We start from the raw sequence: 24,186 nt of genomic DNA, 5'->3' as shown, positions 1-24,186 counted from the left end.
AAACATGTGAAAAGCATATGAAAAATGTGTTGCAATGTTTCTTTGTATTTTAATTTATGCCCTTGCCATTCATGTAAATCTGTTCTGATTTTAATATTACTTCTAATTAGACTAACTCCTTTACCTTGGCTGCGTCAGAAAATTGTACCTTTCAATCTAAAGTTTTCGGTACTGTAGTGTCACATCAAATGTTTTAAGTATTTATATCTCTTCTACATTTTTGTTTTGATAACATTAGAAAACTTTCTGTTGAATAACAATTTACTCTGTTCCTTTTATACAAATGAATTTTCAGCAGGCTACCCCTTTTTACATGTCTTTGATAATTGAACATTATTAGATAAAGTATAACCCTCTTCTTATATGAATAAAGAATTGTTACTTTTATATGCATTTAATGATATCATTATGGAAGTAAATGTGCTGCAGAAAGAGTTTTTTAAATGGAAAATTCTAAAAGAAAATGATGACCTTTACAATTGTAAGGTTGTTTGTCACCAAAGTTTCTGTTTGAAGTCTTTTTATAGCCATGTAGGGAGTGAATTATGGGATATGCAGTTTGTGGTAAACACATCTTAACTGCCACTTCAAAGGCGACATAAAAATCTACCCCAATGTCAATATAATAAACTTAATGAGACAGAAAAATCACCTATCCCTACTCTATATACCCTATTTTGGAAATCTTTTCACTTTTAATTTAAAACACGATTGAAAAGAAGCTAGTATATTTGCATTTTAAAGGCTCAGTCATTGTTCAATAATTGCAAATGCTGTATATATTTCTTTAAGAGATATCTATTTAATATTCGCAACATGAATATTTGGTTGAATATCATGAAAAGCTGAGTGATTTATAACTTATCTCTTCCCTACAGAGTGATGTTCTTTTATCAATTCTATATCTCAGTAACAAACATATTTGGTACAAATTTGACAAAATGCATTCAAGCATTATCTTGCAATGTGTGGGAAATTACCTTCTAATAAACAAAACATTTGCATGCTGTTGATATTTTTGTAGTCTTATTGGATTTTGTTGATTTTTTAATACACGGTAAAGTGCATAGCTTAGCGTAGAAAGTGTGTTATGAACTTTCCTAAAGCATGTCTGACTTATTGGAAAAACCATCTTTTTCACAAAATTAAGTTTGAAGAGGTTTTAATTAACTGGTTTACGAATATTGAAAATAATGCAATGTTCAAAGCTTGCAAAGACTGGTTGGGTCAAACTCAGAATAAGTGGGATTGCATGCAGGTTATTGCTTCTGTGAGCTAGCACAATAAAGCTCAGCACGTGGAACTAGTACAGTGAGGGGTCTGTTTTATTGGTCATGCATTCTAGTCTTGAAATATCTACCAAAGAATGATAAACCACAATCAATCAATCAATATATTAAAATATTGCCCATAACAATACTGCCCATTTTTATTTTCCACCTTCTGTAAATAAGCAACCAACGATTTACCTCCAACTTTTCCTGATGCTTTAGGTAATCATTTTCTTAAATAAAGGCTAATTCAGCTGTTGAAATCAATTGTCTTCTAACTTAATGATACAATTTAGAAAATCTTTTTGTTTCAACAATGTAAATAAATAGAGTTATCTCCCCTGGGCTGGATTTTCTTATGTTATAAAATTTAATGATGCATATCATGGATTTTCAACATAAGATTTTAGTAAAAACATCACCTTTGTGGTTTAATCAAAATTATACCAATCAATACATCCAATAACTTGTAAATAAGATTTGTGAAAAAGATTATAAATATTACTGTGATACTGCTTTAATAGCATGCTTTTAGTAGGGGCATGCTTGTTATAAAATTTTAATTTAAAAACGTGTAAATTTAACAATTTGAAAATTTCATTGTATTGTGGATATATAAATGGAAAAGATTTCTACTTTCTTATGAGAGCATTTTTAAAAATTGAGAAACAAAATTGAAACCAGTGTCTTTTATTCCTAAGGCCACAAACTTAAAAAAAACTTCAGAGGTGATCTTTTCCCTGGAAAATGCAATAGTATAGAGCTTGCTATACGTGAATGAAAAATCTGTTATTTTTTATTATCACTATGTTGTGCAAGATTCTTTTGGTAGTATCTGCTGCTTAGATACAGTGTAATACTGTCTGGGCTTCCCTTAATGTTTAGACAGTTATTAAAAAAGGGTATTGATCTTTAGGCACCCTCAACATTTATATTAGAAATATAACAAAATGTTTATAAGTAAATAAACATTAGGTGACATTTTAAATATCTATATATAGAATGTATTTAGAAAAGCATTGTTTGACACTTAAGGTGAAATAAATACCTAACTGTATTAAATATATGTTTTGTCTATAGCAAGTTTATTCTTTCTTCCTGTTTTTTAGAGTTGGCTATAATAAAGCCTCCAAAGAATGCAACAGTTCGAGCTGATTACAGCCACACTATCCATTGTCGGGCAAATAGAAGGGGCAAGTCAACTGTCCTCTATAAATGGTTTAAAGATGGCATTAGAATAAAAGACAGGCGATTTAGTCAAAATGGAATTGACAGCAGCCATGCTAAATATGACATTAGTAGAAAGACTGGTAGTTTGAAGTTGATACATGTACATGTTAATGATAAGGGAGAGTACTACTGCAAAGTTAAACATGGCAATGAGACTATCACCTCTAATAAAATCTACCTGGATGTTCAAGGTCATTTTATATGTAGTTATTATCAAAAACTTATAAATAAGTTACAGTGATGATAAAAAAAATGAAACTTGGTCATAACATAGTTCAAGGCAAAAAAAACCTTAACAATCTTCATAGTTAAATGCAAAATACTAAAAAATAAAAGTCATCAAAATTTTGATAAAAGTCACCAAAATATTGCTCCTAGTCTCCAGTTCAATTTCAATATGAATTTTTATCCTACACAGAAAGAAATACATGGACCTGATCATTTTACTAGTAAGAACTTCTGAAAGTAAATGCATTCAAGTAACATTTAAAATAATATTTCATCTTCCATTTTAGTACCTGTACGTTTTGTTGGCTTGATTCCCTACAACAGGACGATCAAGTGTGGCAGTCCTGTGATGTTGGTGTGTAATGTAAAGGGTATACCTCTTCCTACCATGATGTGGAGCAAAAATGGTGTTGTTGTAAGTAAACTATCCCATAGATATTCAGCAACTCTAAGTCATTAATTACAGAACTTTTTTCTTCTTGATTTTTGAAATTTTCATCAAGCTTTGATTTACCATTAAGTTGTCAGTTGTCATTAAGAGTAAGGCAATTGAGTCCAAGGACTCTTTACACCACAACCAGGCAGTTTTACTTTTTTAGAACTTGTTGCCTACCAATTAATGTACTATTACAGTTCATTGTTTATGAGCTCATTAGGCTTGAGACAAAATTTTCTAGACAAAGCAAGGATAATTGTAGCTTATATCAACAAATTATTAAAAGCATATAATAACTTGAAGACATAGCTCAGATATAACTTTTCATGTTTGTAAACATTAGCAATTCCTTCTTTCATGAATGGTGACATGGAATTTCTTAGGCAGATGTTAACAATTACTAATCTTTGTATACACTCATATATGCTCTATTCAATGTCATTGGTATCACAAATATGTTCCTTGCAGGATGATATATAGATAACATTTAAAGCAGTCTGATGAAGAGTCTGTAATGACTTATTGTTGATATACTGTCCTGTTGATTACATTGATGTATCATTGCATGGTTATCCATGGAAGTTAGCTACATGCAATAAAAAATAAATTATCATCACAGAATGTTTTATCTGTCTGTGATGGGAATATCATCTGAGTCTCTATTTCATGAGCACAGATGCCATGTTTGCAGATAAAGGGGTGCATATAATTAAAAACTGTATTATTTCGTTTTTATTAAATGTTTTTTTCCTAATTTTTATCCCTTTAACCTTGATGTTGACCAAACCTGACCTCTACTTAGTCTTTATAAATATATAGTACTGTTTGGGACTTCAAGATTTTAATGTGTGATTTATCAGAATTATATTACATTACTTATACATGCAATTTATATATGATTTTAGATTGGTGACCAACCGCCAGAGGGCATTACAATCTATACAACAATCCAAGATGATGAAGTAGTCTCTCGACTGACCGTAAAAAATGTTACAGAGACAAGTTGGTATGGATGTAAAGCATACAATTACCCCCTTCGTAAAATTGCCATGGTTGAACAAGATGTACAAGTAACAATGATGTGTTCGAGTAAGTATTTTTTAAAACTGTCTAAAAATCTTTTATCATGAATTTCTTTTTATGTAAAGAAAAATAAAAAAGGTATAAAGTATAAATGATACTGATATATTTTTAATATTTCCAGGTAAAAGTTCTACACTTAAGTACAATAAGGACATTTTCATATGACTTTGGAACTTAGCTTATGTAAAGTCATTATTGCCCTCAATATATTAATTAATGCACTTTTTGTCAGCATACAGAATTTTGAAAAATTTATACTTTGATTTCATACTACATATTTCTTCCCACATATCTTTTTTTTCCATTGAGTGCTTCAGAAATGCTTTCTATAATAAAATCAATTTCTGAGATATTATGAATAAGTTCATGAAGTTTGTCAACAGAATACAGATGATAGGGATTATCCGTTTAAAGAAGAACAATATAAAACAGATGATGCATCAATGTGATTGCACAATACCTTCAGGAGACAGTTTAAAATTGTATGGTCTCTCACAGCTGTTACAAGAATTTTCTTTGTCTGTTCTCTGTGTCACATCATTGTCTTGTGGCTGAGTGACTGGTTTGTCTGGATGTAAATTATGTCCCCCTAATTTTCCTGCACATCTGTCTAACAGCATTTCCTTTTCTTTTCAATCTATTGAATTTTATGTTTTTTATTCTTTTTGCATTACTCAGTTTACCCGTTAACTACACAGATTTGTTTCTTTGGAACTTTGGGTGTTGAATATCTGATAATTAAAGAAGACAATGCTTACAAATTTGTGCTGATCTCAGGGTTCGATCCTAGCTCTAAGATAGGCAGACCAAATGTATTCCCTCTAATGTAGATAAAATAAATTTTACAGTGTTTAATGAAATCTTGATTTTTTTACAACCTCTACCCCCCAAAATTTTCTTACTACCCCTAGCTTGACCTTTCATTCTATTTACACCACCCTTAAACTTAGACCCTGGATCTTGACTAAATTGAAGAAAAATGTTTATTATTACCAGTAATTTTGGGAAATTTATAATAACAAAAAATTGTTTCTTCATAATGTATCAAAAGGTCTGGTCAGATCAGGTCATGATCAAATTACTGACCATTATAGTTCCATTAAAGCAACATGAATAAGATAGTTACAGATGTTAATCAAGCATGATAAGTAAACTGTAAAGAATCACATTTCCATTTTATGGGTCATCATTTTCGTTCTCCTTACAAATCTATGGTAATTTTTATGACACTTCTCAGCTTTAGGACCAAATTCTTTTTGAAGCAATCAATTATGGTCAAGTGTACTTTTCATTTTGGTCTTATTAAAAGGTGTATCAATGTATTGAATTCTTGTGGTATGAGCCATAAAACACAAGAAGCTTGAGGGTCAATACTCAAGTAACCTTTCATTGGACATATTGTTTTGATTTCTCTGTCATCAGAAGCATTTGTGATGAAGTGGATAAAGGGATGTGATGAGTAATAAAAGTCATAACAAAAGAAATTAATAAGGCGCTTGTATTCTCTATGCCTCCATGCAGGCTGTAGTTATTGGAGATATTTCATGTACAACTCAATTTTTGTTTGAGGTTTTTGTAATTCACTATGTATACATACATAGTTTTGAATAACTATGGCTCACATTTTCTATGCCCCACACCTTTTTTTAAGGATGGCATATTTTTTGTTTTCCCTTCTATCTTTCTATTTGCTGTTTTGTGTCAAACTGAAATGAAACCTCAGAGTTATTTAGTGCAGTTCTTAGATGTAGAGGATACATTTAGATTTTTCATAAATGTGAGAATGTTTGTGGACCACAGAAAAATAAGGAGAGTCATGTTTTAACATAAAGAACAAACTATTTTCTAATGTTCTTTCCATATGTTCAAAGTATATTTTTTTCTTCAATAAAACAAAACATATCATATTTTATTTGATATCAATTTTTATCTAATATTGGCTACAATGGCATTCAAAAAATGCTTGAATTAGGCAAGTTTGAATGTAAGCTATCCTTCATAAAAAAACAAACTTTCAAAACGTATTTTGTAGCAACATTTTTTAAAGCTTTATTGCCATTGGTAAGGAATTTGCATTACAAAAATCAAATAAACAGTCCGATCAGGATCATTTAACTGATAGAGACCTGTTTTTCAGATATAACAGTATTTTGTAAGGAGAAGTTTGAAATTCGACATTTATCTTTAGATTTTATACTTGTTTATCAATGATCTTAGAATCAATCCTTCAGTATGTTTGACAGTATAATGCAGCTCATTTGTATTTATATATTGATAGTGTATGTTCTGTACCTGGATTAGTCTTCTACCTTATCACCACTGAAATCAGGGCAGTTTTGAAAATTGCTGAATTTTATAGATATGAGATAAATTGTATGATTCATGGCTTAAATACAACAGCTTTATTCATAATTTTTTGTTTTTGATTTAGAAAATTAAACTCCTCATAAGTAGTTCATATACATATTTTGGAAGCATCTTCATTCAAAATTTCATCATTTAATTTTGTTAGGGATTTAGTAATCTGAAGTTACTCTGCAGTAGCAATGGTCTTTCAATTCAGATTTGACAGGCATGGAAAAAAAAAACACCAAAGACAACATTACTTTTTGCAACCTTCTGGATCTGAAGCAGGTGATACTGATAATTTTAACAATTTATCAAAATAACAGTTTCATGTGATTAACAAATTGGAATAAAAACTTAGGAATAGCTGATCCTTATCACAAAACATTTCTTAAAACACTCTGAAGTATCTTAGTCTGGAGTGGTAAAGATAGTCAGTGCTATCAAAATGTGCATACAGAGCCCTTATCTTAGATCTGAACAGCAGGTTGACATTGGGAACCAGTAAGTTACCAGTTAACTTCATTACTGCCAGCTAAGGCTAGCCAATCTTGTTCTACATTCAGTTAAGATAGATTTCCGGAAAGATTAAGATGAGAATTTCCCCAAGATAACCAAAATCTAATGACTGGTTGTATATTGCTACATAAATAAAGAAACAGCAATAGACAAACTTCAATATAATTATATGGGTCTTACGGATCTTTTCAATTTCCATTCCGTGTTGACTTAAGAGATTTGGTCAAGATTTTTATGAGGAGCTTAAATTAAACTATTGTTATGTTATTGGTCGACTAATCAGATTTTAATGTAACAATTGACAGAGGAATGGAATGTTGTCACTGTACAAATCTTAATTGCCAGTTTAGACTTGAAAGTGACGAAGAACAGTTTTAAAATTGGAGATTTTGTACGGCACAGGGAATTTTTGAACATTTGTATTAGATTTAAGTGGATTTGTCTCTGTGATTTGATGTTCTTTCATTTAGGCTTCAATTTCTGTGGAGTTGTGTGATTTCTTTTTCTGTACTTTATTGAACTTTTGAAGTGTGTTTTCTATTGTAACATACTTTTTGGATTTTATCAATTTTTGAACAAAGAAATTCAATATTAATTAATACTAGTGGTTACCAGTATTATCATTCCTAGTGACAGCTGTGTGGGACCATATGAGAGACAAATTTCGTGCATTTTATTAAAACCATATCATTACCACTTGACTTGGTGTGTGTGTTAAATACTAACGAAGTAGGCATAAAACAAAGTGAACATAAATTGTGCCACATTTGACAAGATTCCTGCTTTCATTGACAATAAAACAAAGATAAGATTTCACTAGAGCATTAGAGGTGAAAATTAAGTTTGTTGTCTACTACAGCTAGAGTTCTAGAGTTTTGTGTTGAGACATTCTAAGGTTGATATTGCAGGATGAGGATGTTGTCCTATGTAATTTTACTGATGCTTGTCTTTATTTTTACTTCAGGAACTCGAGCCAAGTAAGTAGAATTTTATTATTTTTGTAACACATAAAGATTGCATGCTAATTGCCATATAATTGCCTAAGTGCTCAATGATGAACTACCTGCTTTACTCTAGATCACTCAGATTGCCATTAAAAAGATCAGTGAAAGAAGTATGATGGGAAATACAATGATTTTAGTTTGATGGGAGGTCTCTAGTGAATTTATTCATACTTAACATACATTTTTTAACATTTAACTTATAAGACTTAAAATTCTTTAACTTTATTTTAAAAAAATCTATATAAGGAATTAATCTACCAGAATTTTTTTTTGAAATGACAATATGATTTGTGTTGGCCATCATACTGTACAAATCAATTTGTTCTTGAACTGCAGGTATTATATAATCATAAGTTGAAATCTTTAAATGTGTTTGTTATTGGGGTCTTCCAATAGATATAATTCAATAAAGATAATATCCTTGGGTACATTGTTACATGTATAGTTTGGTACATTGTTTGTCTGTTGTGAATCCAACCTTTCTATACCAGTGTATCCTCTCAATCTCTAACCTTAACTGTTTCTTTTTGTTCTATTTAAAAGTCCTGTATTACCTCCATTGTTAGACATTTCATGATTTTAAACTTTTTAATAACATTTAATGTTTTTGTTCATGTTGGAACAGGTTGGGTGTTTAAGGATATTTGTACTTGCAAATACAAATATTTTAAAGTAATTTTCAAATGAGAACTATTTAATTTGTCCTTTATGTTTAACATCTGCAAAATCGGTAATAAAACACGATAATAATTCAGGCTAAATCTCTCCAATGGTGGAAGTGGTTACATGTTATTTTAAGTATTTTATGGATAGAAACTCTCTCCCCAGACAAATTAAATAAACTTATATAATGAGAATAACACATAAAACAAATATTTACAAATGTTTAACAAGGAGAATAGCTGAGCCGTGGTGAACTTGAAACTTTCCCACATTTTCTCTTCCTTTGCATGCTTGAAATGGGTCATAGGTCTTTTGGTAATTTTTTTGATAAGAGTAATTTTTCCACGACTACTAATTTCATCTTAGGTAAATTGAGTTATCTTTGGTGTGAAGGGATGTTGCTCATTCTTGTCATGTTATTCAACTCTTCTCTGGTGGTTTGGGGTAGTTTATGAGACAAGAGAAGTCTGTTACAAGATAACAAGGCAGACTCCTAAGATAATCTCTCGCCTTTTGAGGACAAAGTACTAAATAATTAAAGTTTAGGAATAATGTTCTGCAGTGCATTGTGCAAGACTGATAAATCCTGACAAAATTATTTCAATTAATGAAGATGACCCTCCTTGAAGAAATCTAAGGGCGAAGAGTCAATATACCTTATATTCCCCAGCTAACAAAATTATAAACCATTTCATAAATCTGTGTAACCAAATGAAATTTATCCTGACTTGATTATGACATTGTGCAACCATTTATTGTTCTGTGTAATTTGTGAAATAATTATTCAATAATTTGAGATGTCATCTTTATATGAAGACAAAGGCGCTTTAGACATTTGCCTTCTTGAACAAAGGAAGACAGAAATTATGATGGATAGAGGAATAAGAGCACAGGAACAATTTACACATATAATTGGATAAAAAATTATCCTGTCCATCAATCTTCCTTTCTTTTGATTTAATTTTAAACAAGGGTTCTTACAAAGTCTGTTTACCAGAACTTAACTCTAAATACAAAATATGCAAAATAACATTAGAAATATGTTGATTGACATAATACCTTTGGTTCTGCATACAGAGTATGCAATTGTCTTTGAAATTATAAGTGTTTATTGACATATTTCTAGGGAGCCTTTTATACAAAATATGTAAACCAACTTGGAGAACTGTAACAATAATTGACACCCTTGCAGGATTTGTCTCCTAGTGTGTAGATAACATATGTTGCTTACAAGTTTTGCATTTGTACTCCACCTGTTTTAAACATTATGTAATTTTCTGTTTTTAATTTAATTACACAGGTGTCCATGTAACATTCTTCCAAATAAATTTCAAAGTAATTCATTTTAATTCATCAGGTTCACAGAGTGAATAATTCTAAAAAGTAGATATGTAAGTTATGGGACGAAAGCCCAGCAACCTCCTGTTGCTCTTTGTTTGAAACTTAAAGAAGAAAGTGCAACCCTCCTTCTTTAATAAAATTTCCCTGAAGCCTTTGAATTCAACATAAGATAATATTATAAAGTTAAGGATATGTACTTGATCATTTAGTTCACGAGTGTTCATTCTTGTTTGAAATGATTTAATACTAGCTTCATCATAAATCTGGGTAATGGAAATATTTAATTAATCTTACAACAGATGTACATACTGCCATTTGGTGCATGGTTTATGATGTTTAATTCCACAAAATTAATTCTAAGGTCAATGAATTTGACAGAGTTATGGCGGTGACATAATTGACATAGACATTATAAGGAACACAATGTATACTTCCTGTTCTCCAAAAAGAACAACTTCTGATAGAGGACATTGCTACATTATCTAGATAAGTGTATCTTTGTTTTATTGTATGTCTCATACAAACTTGTATATGTATCTTCATCAGAGCCATGTCAGACTTCTTATCTTCTAGAGTCTGCTTTCTAGATTGCAATAATGTAATATTTGAAATGAAAGCAACAACATATAGCAAAAACCTGTACCTAGAACAGTAGCAATCTTTTGTTTAAAAAATATCAAAAGCAGATTAAAAAAAGGGATAAAACACATTGGCCCATGCTGTCTATTGTTAGCTATTCAGAAACTATACTTAGAATTGTTGTATGAACTTTGATGTCCTCTTTTTACAGGTTTCTCTTTTTCCAAGTCAATTTATGAACTTTTTTTAACAACTGAAACCTTTCTCTCTTTTTTAGTTAGTTTTGATTATCTTTCCTTTTGCAGACCTCCTGGCCAATGTGCCCCATACAATGGTAGTTTCTGTAGTTCAGAGATTGATACGAGGATGGTCCACAGGACAGTTAATGTTTCATTTGACAAGCTCGACAATGATGTTAGAGAGTTACTGAATGATATCAAGAAAAGGATGAACCCATTAAATGAGAGATGCCTCACCAATGCCAAGAAGATATTCTGTAACCATGTGTATCCTGGATGTAAGATGGAAAATGAAGAGGCTACGTCCATCAGAATGTGCAGGTAATTATGCTATCACCACTTACATCTCCTCATCGTTCAGAGGATATTTCCATGATACAAGTACTAAAAGCTCATATTATTGACCAATGTATGAAGGATAAAGTTTCTAGGCAAAACCTTTATCTGAACACATACATCATAATGCTATGGTAGAAAGTATTTTCGACCTAAAAAGGTCTGTTTGAAGTAAGATATTGTCTAAAGCATTGGTTTATTGGGGATTTCTATATTTCATGATTTGATATGAATTAGGAATAAATTTTACCACATTGTTGAGGATATAACTTGAATTGATTAAAATATTCTCAAAGTTTCACAGAAACAAATTAATATTAAAATTCATGCACCGACTGATGACGGAGCAATATGCTGTAAAAATTTTTGTGGACAGTTAAAGGTGTTTTAATCTTCTTTTCAAATCATTTAATAAGATTGTTCTATGATAGCCGCCATTAAAGTCGCCTAGAATATCTGATTCTGTTGATAGTCATATGATATTTGATTTTAAATACTTTGAAAAGCAGGCTTCTTAATTGTTAATATTCATACATATATTTTCCAAAATATGTATGAGTGACAAATATAATGGTTATAAATAGTGAGCATAACAAGATCATATTGATAAACCATCATATGACAAGAAATAAAATATAATGAGAGAATAAAGGTCTACAAAAACTTTGAGGAGTTGAGGATGGGAATAATACCAAGCATATTCAAGGTCAAGAGAAAGATTTGAATTACAAACTTTAACGACAGGCTATTATGGTAATCCTGTTTTCAGCACCTTGCTGACACGTAATCCTCTGATTTTGGCATAGAGCAGTATTGTTCGATAGTATCATACAACAGAGAGAATTACAACTAGTTTTCTGCTGCACTGAGCATGCACAAAGATATTGCAATGATTGATAGGACTGTACAGGAGGTTAAAAAGTTTAATTATGCACTAGAGAAAGTTTTGTTTACATAATTAAAACAAGTATTTTCCACATGAAGAAACTTTGACGAAAGGCTAAGAGGTTGTCTCAATACTCGTGACATACTGTATTTTATCAATGAAAAATTAGATATTGAGCAAACATAAAACATTAACAAGTTCTAACAAGGTTTTAAATTGACCTGAAAGTGTGTCTATAAAGTTAACAAGGGCTTGTTATCAATAAAAATTTTTAATACTGTTGTCTACAAATTTAAGGGAAACAATGATAGAATTATTTCAAGTCTACATACAAGTTACAGTTAGGCTATAGGGTTGGTAGAAAGTAAAAATATTTGCATATTGAATTGAGCTATATTAAACAACAAATCTGATCAATATAAACCTGTATCAGTCCAAATGGTTGCCGTGGTAATTTAGTGCTGATATTCTTCAATTTGGCACCAAGTTTCTAGCGATAAAGTCATAGGTTACATTTAATCAGTTACATCAGAGCCTAAATATGAAAAGTTAAAATAGATGGCTTATCTGTGTTTATGCTATTAGATAAAATTGTATTTACATGTACAGATAATTTCAGGATCTTTCACAGTATGATTTCTAGCAATGTAAACACTCTTTTCATGCCTTTCTTTCAAAATAATTTAGAAGAGTCAGTGAACAACAATGTGCACTGCAGGTATAAACTACATATAGATAAACACATGTTTCACAAGACAGTAGCTGTTCATCATAAAAAAAAATATTTCCATTTAATTTTTGAGAGGTTTCAAGAAGTTGGAACAAGTATAAAAGAAATGTTTTAGTTTAAAAGGGTTAAGAGTGTTTGCACTATACAGTGTCATTTCCTTTTGGCAGTTGACTTCTTTGTCAGTTATGAATTAAGTAACACATTTTTTGTTTTTCTGTAAGCCATTTTTGATATGTAAGGGCAGAAAACAGTTCTTGGCCTTGTCAAAAAATTGGAACCTTCATACAAAGTAAGTTGGACCACACACATCAATGTAGGCCCAACATATATGTCTCTATGATGTAATAGTTACCTATGTAAATAGTCCCTGAATATCCTTGAATATTGTGACTAGGTAACAATAATGACAAAAAACACATAGAAATATTGTCTGTGTCAATATAATCCACTGTACTTTTTAAAGAGGACCTGAGATCATATTTTTCTGCTTATTTGTTAAATTTTAAAGGAGATATATATCTTCAAGGTTGAGAACATCAAGATTCATTTAATACTGAAATTTGAAACTGCAATATTTGTTGAATCTTTTTTTATTCCTTTTAATCTTTGCAAGAAAATGAATTTAAAAATATCATCAGAATTTCAGGTCAAATAGAATACATTGATCTTCATTTTTTTAACCAATATTTTTTTAAATTGTATTTTATCATGTACCTTAATTGGACTTGTATTATATTGCAGACAATATATCTAACAAAAGAATGATCACGTTAAGAGAACCGATATATATAAAACTGTAGACTAAGTAAACTGAAGCTTTCATTTCTTAGAAATTGATATAGATTGAATTTGTTAATTTTTTGATAAATTCTTCTAAATATTTAAATGGAAACACATCAAAAAAGACATTTTCATTTAAAAAAAACAGCTTGGTAGAATTTGAAGAAATGTATTCAGGAACCAACCATGTGACAAAAAAGAAGTAAAATGAAAGTGACTCTTGGGATAAGATCTATACTAAGTTAAATTTCTCCAATTTAAATTAAATTAGGTATAATAGTTTAAACTATATTCATTATACAACAAATTATAGCTCTTGCTTGTAACTTTGTTTTCGTTCTAGACAAACCTGTTTAGCAGTGAAGGAACTGCTTTGTTTTGATGCTTGGTTGATGGTTGCCCATTCCAGCCCAAATGGGTACAAGCTGCCTGATTGTGAGTCTTACTCCAGTAAATCACAACGACCCTTACAGTGTATGGATATACCTATGTTTGTCAGGAAACCGGATGAAACTACTAGTATGTTGATATATATCAGTATTTTAGCTCCAGCCACAAAATGGGCAGAACATGTGTTTTCCATCTGCCTGCCCAGACATTTTTTTCTAAATACTTGCAGATATTGGCCTGATATTTTAAAAGTGAATTTTCCTTGATGGGTTACAGACGAAGTTTATTGCTGCTCTACTCTGATATTTTTTTTACCAGATACATTGTATATGCAATTTAATAAATAACAATCATTTATGATACATATATTGACGCTAAAATCAACAAAAACAACAAATTTAAAATCCATATATGTAAAGATACTTGTAGTAAGTTAAATTGGTTATATGTGAAAAAAATTAAATGTAAAAAAAATTTAATTACAGATTCCTGTTATAAGGGTACTGGCCAGTGGTATAATGGCACTGTCAATGTCACAAAATCAGGAATAGCTTGTCAATCTTGGGACTCCCAGACTCCCCACACTCACCAGAGGCCCTCTGACGTATTCCCAAGTCTGGAGGGAGCTGAGAACTACTGCAGGAATCCAGGGTCAGAAGAGAATGTACCATGGTGTTATACACAAGACAGAATGGTCAGATGGCAGGAATGTGATATCCCTAAGTGTGGTAAGTCTATCATTTATTGCCACATGTAGAGGAAGACTAGATTTTTCAATTGGACTTTTAGTGCTTTTGTCAATGAACTGATTACTTATTTTAAAGCTTCAGTAATATTTTCAAGAATTTACTTTCAAAACAATCCATCTTGTCCTCCCTGCAAAGTCTAAGGGGAGATAATTGAGAAAAGTAAAATCATTCAAGCATTCAGTGGTTTGATGTCTGAGTAAATCTAAGGGCTATTTTTGTTCCTGGTGTTGAACTCCATAGGACTCTTTAAACATCAGAAAAATACTAAAAAAACATGATAATAAGTTTGTGTTTGACTAAACTCAATAGTGGAGCATTGATTAATCTGTCATGAATTAAAACATTCTGTATCTCATAATAAAAATCCAAACAAGTTGGTATGTTTTATTTCATGTAATTATATCTTTGGATTAAGTAACTGATAAGATTTTGTTCACATAAAATAGATTAGTCTGTTGAAAAAACTTATTGGAAATAGATTTGAAGTGGTATAAATGATTAAATCTTCCAAGCATAAAACTAGGAAACAACTTCATTCTGTAGATCTTGGTATCAAATTTATGATGCAGGAGTGTAGATTAGATAATTTACACATAGAAGAACATAGTCTATTACTTCAACATAAGATAACATTCTGGGTTTAATCAGACTATTATATGCAGTTCTTTGATAAGTTATATGCTTTAATTTATTTCTATTTATTTTCAAAAATGCCAGAAATGATAAGAATAAATTTATGTATATGTAATAACATTACCAGTGATCTGGTATCAGAAATTGTCATTAAAAATAAAAAATTATTAACTTGTAATTATTGGAATCTTTGGTCTGTTAGACAGTGTTAAAACTTCTTTTCTTGTTTAGCAGGTGTACTTGATAGGTTATATTTTCCCAAGTGGGTTAAAAGGCCAGTATTATGTTTGCACTTTAAAATAAATCATTCCATATTGGTGTCATTAAAGTGCCAAAAAAATAGAGAGAAAAAAATGACTTCTTCATATGATACTTTTTGAAAAGGGAGATCATAATATTTATATATCATCAGGAAAAGAGTAGTCTTGCAGGGGGTTTCTCTGGTACATGTAGTAATGGTAGTAAGCTCTGATTTTCATTGTTCATTATGTAACAAAGAGACATGTTAACAGTATAGGCAATAGGGTTTCAATTAATTACAATTAATTTACATGAGCTTCTATTTTTGATATTTTTTTTTATTATAATAGACCTTTATCAAACATGATTCACCTTGACTTTTGATGGTGTTTTTTTCACTGTTTTGATCATAGTTTATCTTTTTTTAGATGGTGAACCAGTTACAGGAACAGTTGGGCAACCTGAGGAAAGTGACCAGCCCTTGACAACAGTAGCTATTGTGATTGTTGCCATAGTGACCACAGTTGGAGCTTTTGTAATTGGTCTAATTTTCATTCTCTGTTATCAAATTTTTCGACAGAGAAGAATGAATCAAAACATAAAATATAGATCTACTCCTCAAGAAGACTTGGACATCGATATTGACAAACTTCAACCAAATATCTCTTATCATAAAATGGCTGACATTAAATTAAATCCAAAACTTCAAGGGCTTGAGTATCCTAGAAATGATGTTGTATACCTCTGTGACATAGGTCAGGGAGCATTTGGTCGTGTATTTAAAGCGAGGGCCAAAGATATTACTGAGGACAGTGGTGAATCCTTTGTTGCTGTCAAGATGTTGAAAGAGGATGCCAGTGAAGACCTTCAACAAGACTTTGAAAGAGAGGCTTCACTCATGGCAGAATTTGATCATCCTAATATCGTTAAACTTCTGGGCATATGTGCAATAGGTAAACCAATGTGTTTATTATTTGAATTCATGGAAAATGGAGATTTGAATGGATTTTTAAGACTTTGTAGTTCAGAGAGTAACTATATTATAAGACGCAATAGTGTTGAGAAAAAGTTCAAAGAACAGTTCCACCATATTGGAACTAATGAACAAATGTACATTGTTATGCAAGTTTGTTGTGGGATGGTGTACCTATCTGAGCAGGGGTACGTCCACCGAGACCTTGCTACACGTAATTGTCTTGTTGGTGAAAATTTGACAGTAAAAATTTCAGACTTTGGTCTGGCTAGAAGTGTTCATAGTATGGAATATTACAAAGGTAGTGATCATGACGCTATACCCATTCGATGGATGCCATTAGAGTCAATATTGTATAATAAATTCACATCTGAATCAGATGTATGGTCATTTGGTATTGTATTATGGGAAGTGTTCTCATATGCATTACAGCCATACTATGGTATGTCGCACGAAGAAGTCATACAGTTTATAAAAGATGATAAAATGCTTGCCTGTCCAGACAAGACACCAAAAGCTCTGTATGATTTGATGAAGGTGTGTTGGTGCAGGAAACCAGCCAGCCGTCCAAAGTTCTCACAACTCTATAGAACACTTCATGCCATCAATGAAGAAATTCGGAAAAAGAACAGTTTAAATGAAGTTGTGTAACTTAATGTCTCATAATATCAAACATTGCTCAAATCCAGTCATTTCTTTGTTGAATATTTGTTACATTTTATATGTATGTGTTTGTTTTATGTCTTTTTCATTGTTGTTTATTTTTTCTCACTTTTTAATCTTTTACTACTTTTGAAGTCAAGTGCTATTTTAATTTATATTTTTTTAGATAATGTTAAGTGCTATAGAAAATTCTAAATAATATTTGACCAATGTGTTTTAAAATTGTGCTATCTTATCAGTAGTAATAATCATTCTTTTGATAATGATACTTTATAGTAAAATGTTTTACTTGTTAGCTCTTGCTGAGGAAAGCTCTGAAACCTGTTTTCATGTTTTCCTAAGCTTTGAAACTTAGTAAACCTGTAAACCTAAAGCTAGTGTTTGTCTGCATCAAAACCAAAAAGAACAAATTTTGATAAAAAAGATAATAATAGAATTAGTTATATTCATGTTACACTGCTTTGGTGGTCTGTATCAATCCATAGAAAACAAAGTTTGTTTGGACAATTTTTTCCAATAATTTTCTGAGCTAAATCACAAGTTGTATAAAGGATGAAAGACTTAGACTTGATACAGAATCATGATAGGCCACTTAAAGTCAGTTGTTTGTTCATCATACAATAAATATAATTTTTTATTTTATTTTAAAGGTAAAAAGTTAGTACATGTATGAAACAAAAATTTGCTGCAGCTATGTGAAGGTTTATAATTCTGCTTCATTTTGTGGATCTTTTAAATCTATTTAGAATTTCCAATATAGAATTTTTAGTGGAGAGAGAGCATGAAGAACATACGAATGATTTAGAATGGCCCAATTCCAATCCGCAGACTTGGTAATTTGTTGCAATAAAATCCTAAGTAGCATCAAATGAGAAATTATCGGTTCAGTATTGTATAACAAATTCTTATTTTAAGAGATCATCTTTTAAGTGTTTTTTGAAGCTTTTGAACTCAAATGAACCTTTCATGTAATACATGAAGCATTTGAAATGCATCTTTGCACCTTAGTTTGAATTCTTGTGTTCTGATTTCAACATGAATGGCAGGAAACATTGTAGTACTTAACACAGTAACAACGATAGGCAGCAATCATTTATCATTATTATTTATAACCTCATATTTATATAACACAGTAAGCATGGATGAGAATGGCTTGTCAAATATTTTATGTTTTCCTTTAAACCAAAACTTCCCACATTTTGATGTCATATTTTTCAACAAATGCTAAAAGGTTTTGATTGATGAAGCTCTTTTCTTAAATAATACATGTGGTTCACATATGACAGAACATGTCTTAATTTCAACCACCCCAATATATCTCATAATGCTGAGTGTTTCTCTTTGATTTCCCAACTTACTACATATTCAGGAACAGCTACTTTTAATGGACACCTCGTGTAATTGAGTCATTCAGACATTATATAAAATCAAAAAAATTTCTTTTTGGAAAATTCTAGGTAGAATGCATGCAGAACACACCCTTATGCTTGAGAGCTTGTAAAACTGAAATAGAATTTTGAAAAAGAGGGCTATTGTAGCATGAGTGTATTACTTAAAGTTCTCAGTGATAAAATGTATTGTAAACAACTTGTGTCATGTTCTAGGATTCTATACATAGACTTTCTAAATTGTATTATTGTATTATTGCAGGTGTAAAATTTGGTCTGCTAATTTTGGTTGTATGAGAGCAATATGCACAGTATATCTCTGTGTTCTTCCACTTAAATATAGTCATGAATGAATAATACCACAGGTGCATATAAAAGATGATTGTAGCTTTTTTTTGACTGGTGCCAGTGTTATGAATGAATATTTTTGAGTGTTTTTGAGATAAACTTGTAATTTATCATGACTGTCCTGCCAGCAGAAAGATGAAAAACTAGACTTTTATCACAGTTCCATCTACACTATGGATTTCTTCTTCAAAAGAGTTTCTTTTATGCTTGTTTTTTTTCTTATCTTTTATGATAGAAACTCAAGTAGCTCAAATAGAGGGGCAGCCACTTCCAACATTCCTGTTGTAATACCAAGATTATTAGATAACAGACAAATAGCAGATTTTTAAAAGTTTTTGAATTGTCCACTAGGTTTGGATAAATTAATAGCTAGAGGGAACTTATTTCCCTACACTTCTATTTTCACTACAATAGTAATATTAAAGTTGAGGGTATATTGATTAGTATTACATACCATCTGTATTAAACAAAAATACTAGTAGCATGTTTTCATGTAAAATGAAAAGCTTTAATGTAAACAAATAGTTGGGAAGAACTTGATTGATTTTCCATACCTGTACCTGATGGCCAGACTGGTCTGCTTGATTCCTATCACTTATCTAATCATTCTACAACTATTGAAAACATCCAATACAAACTAAAATATTTACAGTAAATGAATTTTGTTGTCTTTAGCAGAGAACCATGACTTGTCTCACATCTGCTAAGAGGATTGTATGCATGCTTTACACTGTCAGATTTTCTTATGGTAGGGAGTTACTAATATTCTTGACTAGATGGTTAAGATATATAAGTAAGCAATTGTCATGGAGAATCTAAAATCTATCAGTATAAAAGGGTTTCCTTATCTAACATCAATATGAAGTCAGAATTCTGACATCTTACTGTCACATTTAATATCAGATAAAAAGAGGGAGCTGGTCTACTAAGAACAGGACAGTGAATTGGTTCCATTCTTTTAGATGGTGTTTCTGTCAATCTTCATGTAGGTATGAATGTGTATGCTTCTCATACTAATACTCTGGGTTGAAATGTTATTTTAAAAATTCATAAGTTCATTATATTTTGTACAGTATACTTTTCTAAAATGGTAAGAGTTTTGCTTATAGTTTGCCATTTCTTAATTTTCTGCACTCGTGACTCTCATGCAGCTAAATAATCATAAGTTAAGATTGACTTCAGTACCTCTTTTGGCTGCAGAAAAATCTGTAGGGATTAGACAGGAAGTAATAAAATCTGATCAAATACTTTAAGCCATGCTTCTAATCTTCCCAATTACATTTGCAGGAACAAGAGCTGGTTGTATTTTTCAAGAACTTATTGTTAATGAGACCCCCCTGTCATTCAAGACATAATTTGAGCTTTAGAAACTGAAAACTTTTAATTAAAAATAATGTTAGCCTAGATTTGATAGCAAAACTTAAGCCTGAAGTAAGCAACTTTAAAGCAAAATTATAGTATGTTTAGCATGCAGTGCTATAGGTGTGTGTGTGTGTGTGTTATTCATCTATGTTATCCCAGTGATTTTTTTAAATGTACATGTTATAATAGTGTCATAGATCTTTGTGGTTAACAGAGATTTATATTTATTTACAAGTTAAGGTTGTACTTATTAAGTCTAATTTCTAGGCCAAATGAATTAATTTGCAAATGGTGCTTTGTTACAAGGGCAGTTCAGAGGATCACATTTGTTTAGTCAAAATAAACAAACTTGAAACCTTAGTAAAGTTGTAATTGTATTAAAACATTCTTTGGTATGATATTGAATGTTGTAATTGAATCTGCTACACGAAATCTGATAAAAGAATATTTCATTACTTGAAATGCATTTTTGCTATATCATTTTCCATGAGTAGTTTTTGGAACATGTTAATTTAATACAGATACATGTATGGGTATAAAATTAGATAATATTTTTTTTTACAATTCCAATTTACAATGGAAGTATTGTCCATAGTGAGTGAATTCTCTGCTCTGTCTTTGTTGTAGTATATTGTTGTTCATATTTCACAAAATGATGGCTGTATGCAGTCAATAAAAGTGCTAAAATAAAAAAAATGAAGAAATAGCCTTTGTATCTTTTCTTCCCTGTCTGGTGCATTTTGGTGCAAAACAGACAAACTTTGCATTGAGTTCAGAGATTCATTATTTCGCATTCCATTCAAGGTCAGAAGTCAGGCGAATTGGTACACAATGGTATACATATACATACAATTCTTTATTGTATTTTTTTTTTTTTAATTTTGAATTGACTGGGTGATCATTCCTCCAGATTAAATAGAGTCTGGTGTGGAAATTAAATATTAGTTTTTTGAACACCTACTGTAATGAATGCGTTATTACGAAGTTGATGTCTTAATTTCATACATGCATAAAAGAAAAACAGGAAAATCAATGTTGCAGACTTCAGTCTGCAGGCCTAACATATAGTGCACTAACGAAAGGGAAAAATATAGTCAAGCTCCCAATGGTTTGAAAATATATATATAAGGAGAGAATGCAGAGTAATTTAATTTCATTCAGACAATTAAATTAAAGCCATGTGGGTAACCCAGCTTAATGTGAGTAATCAAGGGAACCAAGGTTCCAGTGGAAATCAAAGAATATAATGCTGGGACAAAGACCAGACATGGAAAACAGACAAACACAACAAAGAACATAAAGTAACTAAAATAATACATACAGAGTAACAAAAGTATATGACCAACTCGGACTCCACTAAAAACTGGATGCATGAATGAGCATTTGGAACGTTCACGAAAATAGTCCTACACAGAAATTACCCCCTGTTCCTCATAGTGCTGTGAAAAAAGTTCTCATTTTATTTTTAAAAATTGAAACAGTTTCTGAAAGGAAAAACATTTCTGTACATTATATAGGTTCATTTTGCTTCTTGTGCTGTGAAGCCTATTCTCCATAATGATTTCTAACTATACCCCTATCTTGTAAAAACACTGGGATTTCCCATGCTTTTATAGACCCTTCACTTCTAGTCTGCTAACCCCACATGCCATTCCGAGGACTGTGAGAGGACATATGTAGAATCATGCTGATATATAGTCCTCTGCAGGTTAAAGTTAAGGCAAAGTTCAGAGAAGCCATTGAATATTGTGAAATTAGCATTGAAGCGTATGAGAAGTGGAATTAGTGGTTTCTAGCCTGAACCATGTGCACCGGTAGGGTAATACCCTACCGGTATGAAGAATACCAAAGCCAGGAAAAAAACAAAGATCATGAGAAATAATAGAATAATAAACAGTAAGTGAAGGCATATCTACGATAGAATCGTCGTCTCTTTCAAAATTTGTCCCAAAGACCGATTTATTGGATAAGAGTCCTTAACTTTTCTAGAAACAACTCGTTCCATTCTGATGTCCATGCGGTGCACTGGTCCAGAAGATTCATGTTAGAACGCAAACGAAACTCGGTTATCTTCCACGATTTTTCTCTTTATGAAAATGCTCATTATGAGGTTATCATTCGAAATGCCAAAAGTATAGTCTATAAAGTGTGCTGAACCCGTAAATGATGTTGGCAGCACTAGATGCCATGAACAAACGCTTATATAAAGCAGTAGGAACTGCCAACAGGAAGTGATAAGTCGGTTTACAAGACTCAACTCGTTGAAAGAAACGAGAGAAAACCTCCAACGGGGTACGATAACAACAAGAAATTTGGCACCCAATGACATGATAAAGGTGTTACTTGATATTCTAATCCTAATACAAGCTTTCATCATTGATAACTCTAAATCTAGTCCTATTCAAACAATATAAATACTGATCATCAAGCAAACCAAGACATATGCATTTTGTATATCTTCGTCATTAAGATAGTTTTAAATTGTGATTCGAAGGCGATTGGCCAAAAGGGCACAGTATTGTCTTACCCGATGAATTCAAATGCTAATAAGTGCATGGATAAACTTACTCTTTGATTTGATTGACCTTTCTTTTATTTCCTGAAGGATATCATGGTAGTCTATTACCACACTGGCGGATTCTACAGATTCCCAAAAAAGGGACCCGCTATTCGGCTCAACTTGTTATGGGACACTCTGGTGATTTTCAGTGTTTTCTATATAGCTTATATATTCAACTAAACTTCCCAAACATGAACCCCCTCCAAGATGGATCCGAATGTGTAAAAAAAAACATTGCTTTTACGCCGTAACCCTCCACCAGGATCCCCGCTGTACCTGCAGCAGAGTGTGAAACACCGAGTAACACACTCAGGAAGTATATCACCCGAGACGTAGTGTGTTACTTCGGCGTATCATTCTCTACTGCAGACAATACGTATATGCATATGATACCCGTTCAACAAAGAATATGTTAGCAGTGTAGTTCTGGTGAGGTAAAAGACAAAATACATTTCCTATTTCACTGTTCAAAGTACAATAGAGAACAATTATATCGTGTCAAAATTTTACATCAATTGTAAAAACTATGTAGATCTCAGTACAGAAAATATATTTGTGTGGCTTATGTCATGCGAAAATGCGATGGTACTGAAAAATTCGCAAATTATCACAATATTAAATATTATCTTTCTACATTGGTCACGCGGAGGATTGCAGAAGATATAATTATTGGTCCACATTTCCTTGAGCACCGTCCTTTGGTGTCCATTGCGGAGGTGTATAGGGATATCCCCTGCACAATATATATCTTCGTATGTTTCTTGTCCCGTCACATGCCTATTATGGTTTCAATCATATATTTCATAATTGCCATTGCCCCTTGTGGGTCCTTAATTGGATTTTTTTTTTAATTTTATATAACCATTGGTATACAGTCAGAGGCGGATTCAAGCCCATGACCCTCTTTAGGGGACCACTAATAATCAGGGAGTATATATTATTTATTTTGTTATTCAAATCCCTGTTATAATGCACGTAAAAAATGATCACACCAGAACAGTCTGGTCTTAGATAAAACTTGAGTGTGTATTGTTGTCAATAAAGTCCAAACAAACGAAAGATGATATTTCTTGTTACTAAAAGTCATGAAAGGGATGCATTGAACTTGCCAGGTAATCACATGAAGCGGGAACATAACATCCCAGTGGAACACCCCACGTGAACACCCACGGAATATTTAAAATGTCACTCCTCCCCTTAAAAATAAAT

The 24,186-nt window shown here is 31.6% G+C and overlaps 2 protein-coding genes across 2 annotated transcripts in view; both read left to right on the top strand.

Moving 5' to 3' along the window:
• The window catches only part of LOC148629540 (muscle, skeletal receptor tyrosine protein kinase-like), a 41,661-nt gene extending 20,548 nt beyond the window's left edge, over positions 1 to 21,113 (top strand). Inside the window, exons 5-12 of the mRNA XM_088553179.1 lie at positions 2,381 to 2,692; positions 3,017 to 3,144; positions 4,071 to 4,254; positions 8,078 to 8,090; positions 11,006 to 11,260; positions 14,015 to 14,190; positions 14,547 to 14,789; positions 16,112 to 21,113. Coding sequence (XP_088409305.1) covers positions 2,381 to 2,692; positions 3,017 to 3,144; positions 4,071 to 4,254; positions 8,078 to 8,090; positions 11,006 to 11,260; positions 14,015 to 14,190; positions 14,547 to 14,789; positions 16,112 to 17,307 — 2,507 coding nt within the window. The 3' untranslated portion in view covers positions 17,308 to 21,113. The remainder of the gene's footprint in view (positions 1 to 2,380; positions 2,693 to 3,016; positions 3,145 to 4,070; positions 4,255 to 8,077; positions 8,091 to 11,005; positions 11,261 to 14,014; positions 14,191 to 14,546; positions 14,790 to 16,111) is intronic.
• Positions 1 to 24,186, top strand: part of LOC148629532 (mutS protein homolog 5-like) — a 215,906-nt gene that overhangs the window by 30,979 nt on the left and 160,741 nt on the right. The gene's annotated exons all lie outside the window — the stretch shown is intronic.

Source organism: Perna viridis, chromosome 1 (assembly GCF_037379345.1).
Source record: "Perna viridis isolate PV_CMFRI_1.1 ecotype Kerala chromosome 1, ASM3737934v1, whole genome shotgun sequence".
NCBI classification, from domain to species: domain Eukaryota; kingdom Metazoa; phylum Mollusca; class Bivalvia; order Mytilida; family Mytilidae; genus Perna; species Perna viridis.
This window is presented reverse-complemented; position numbering and strand designations above follow the sequence as displayed.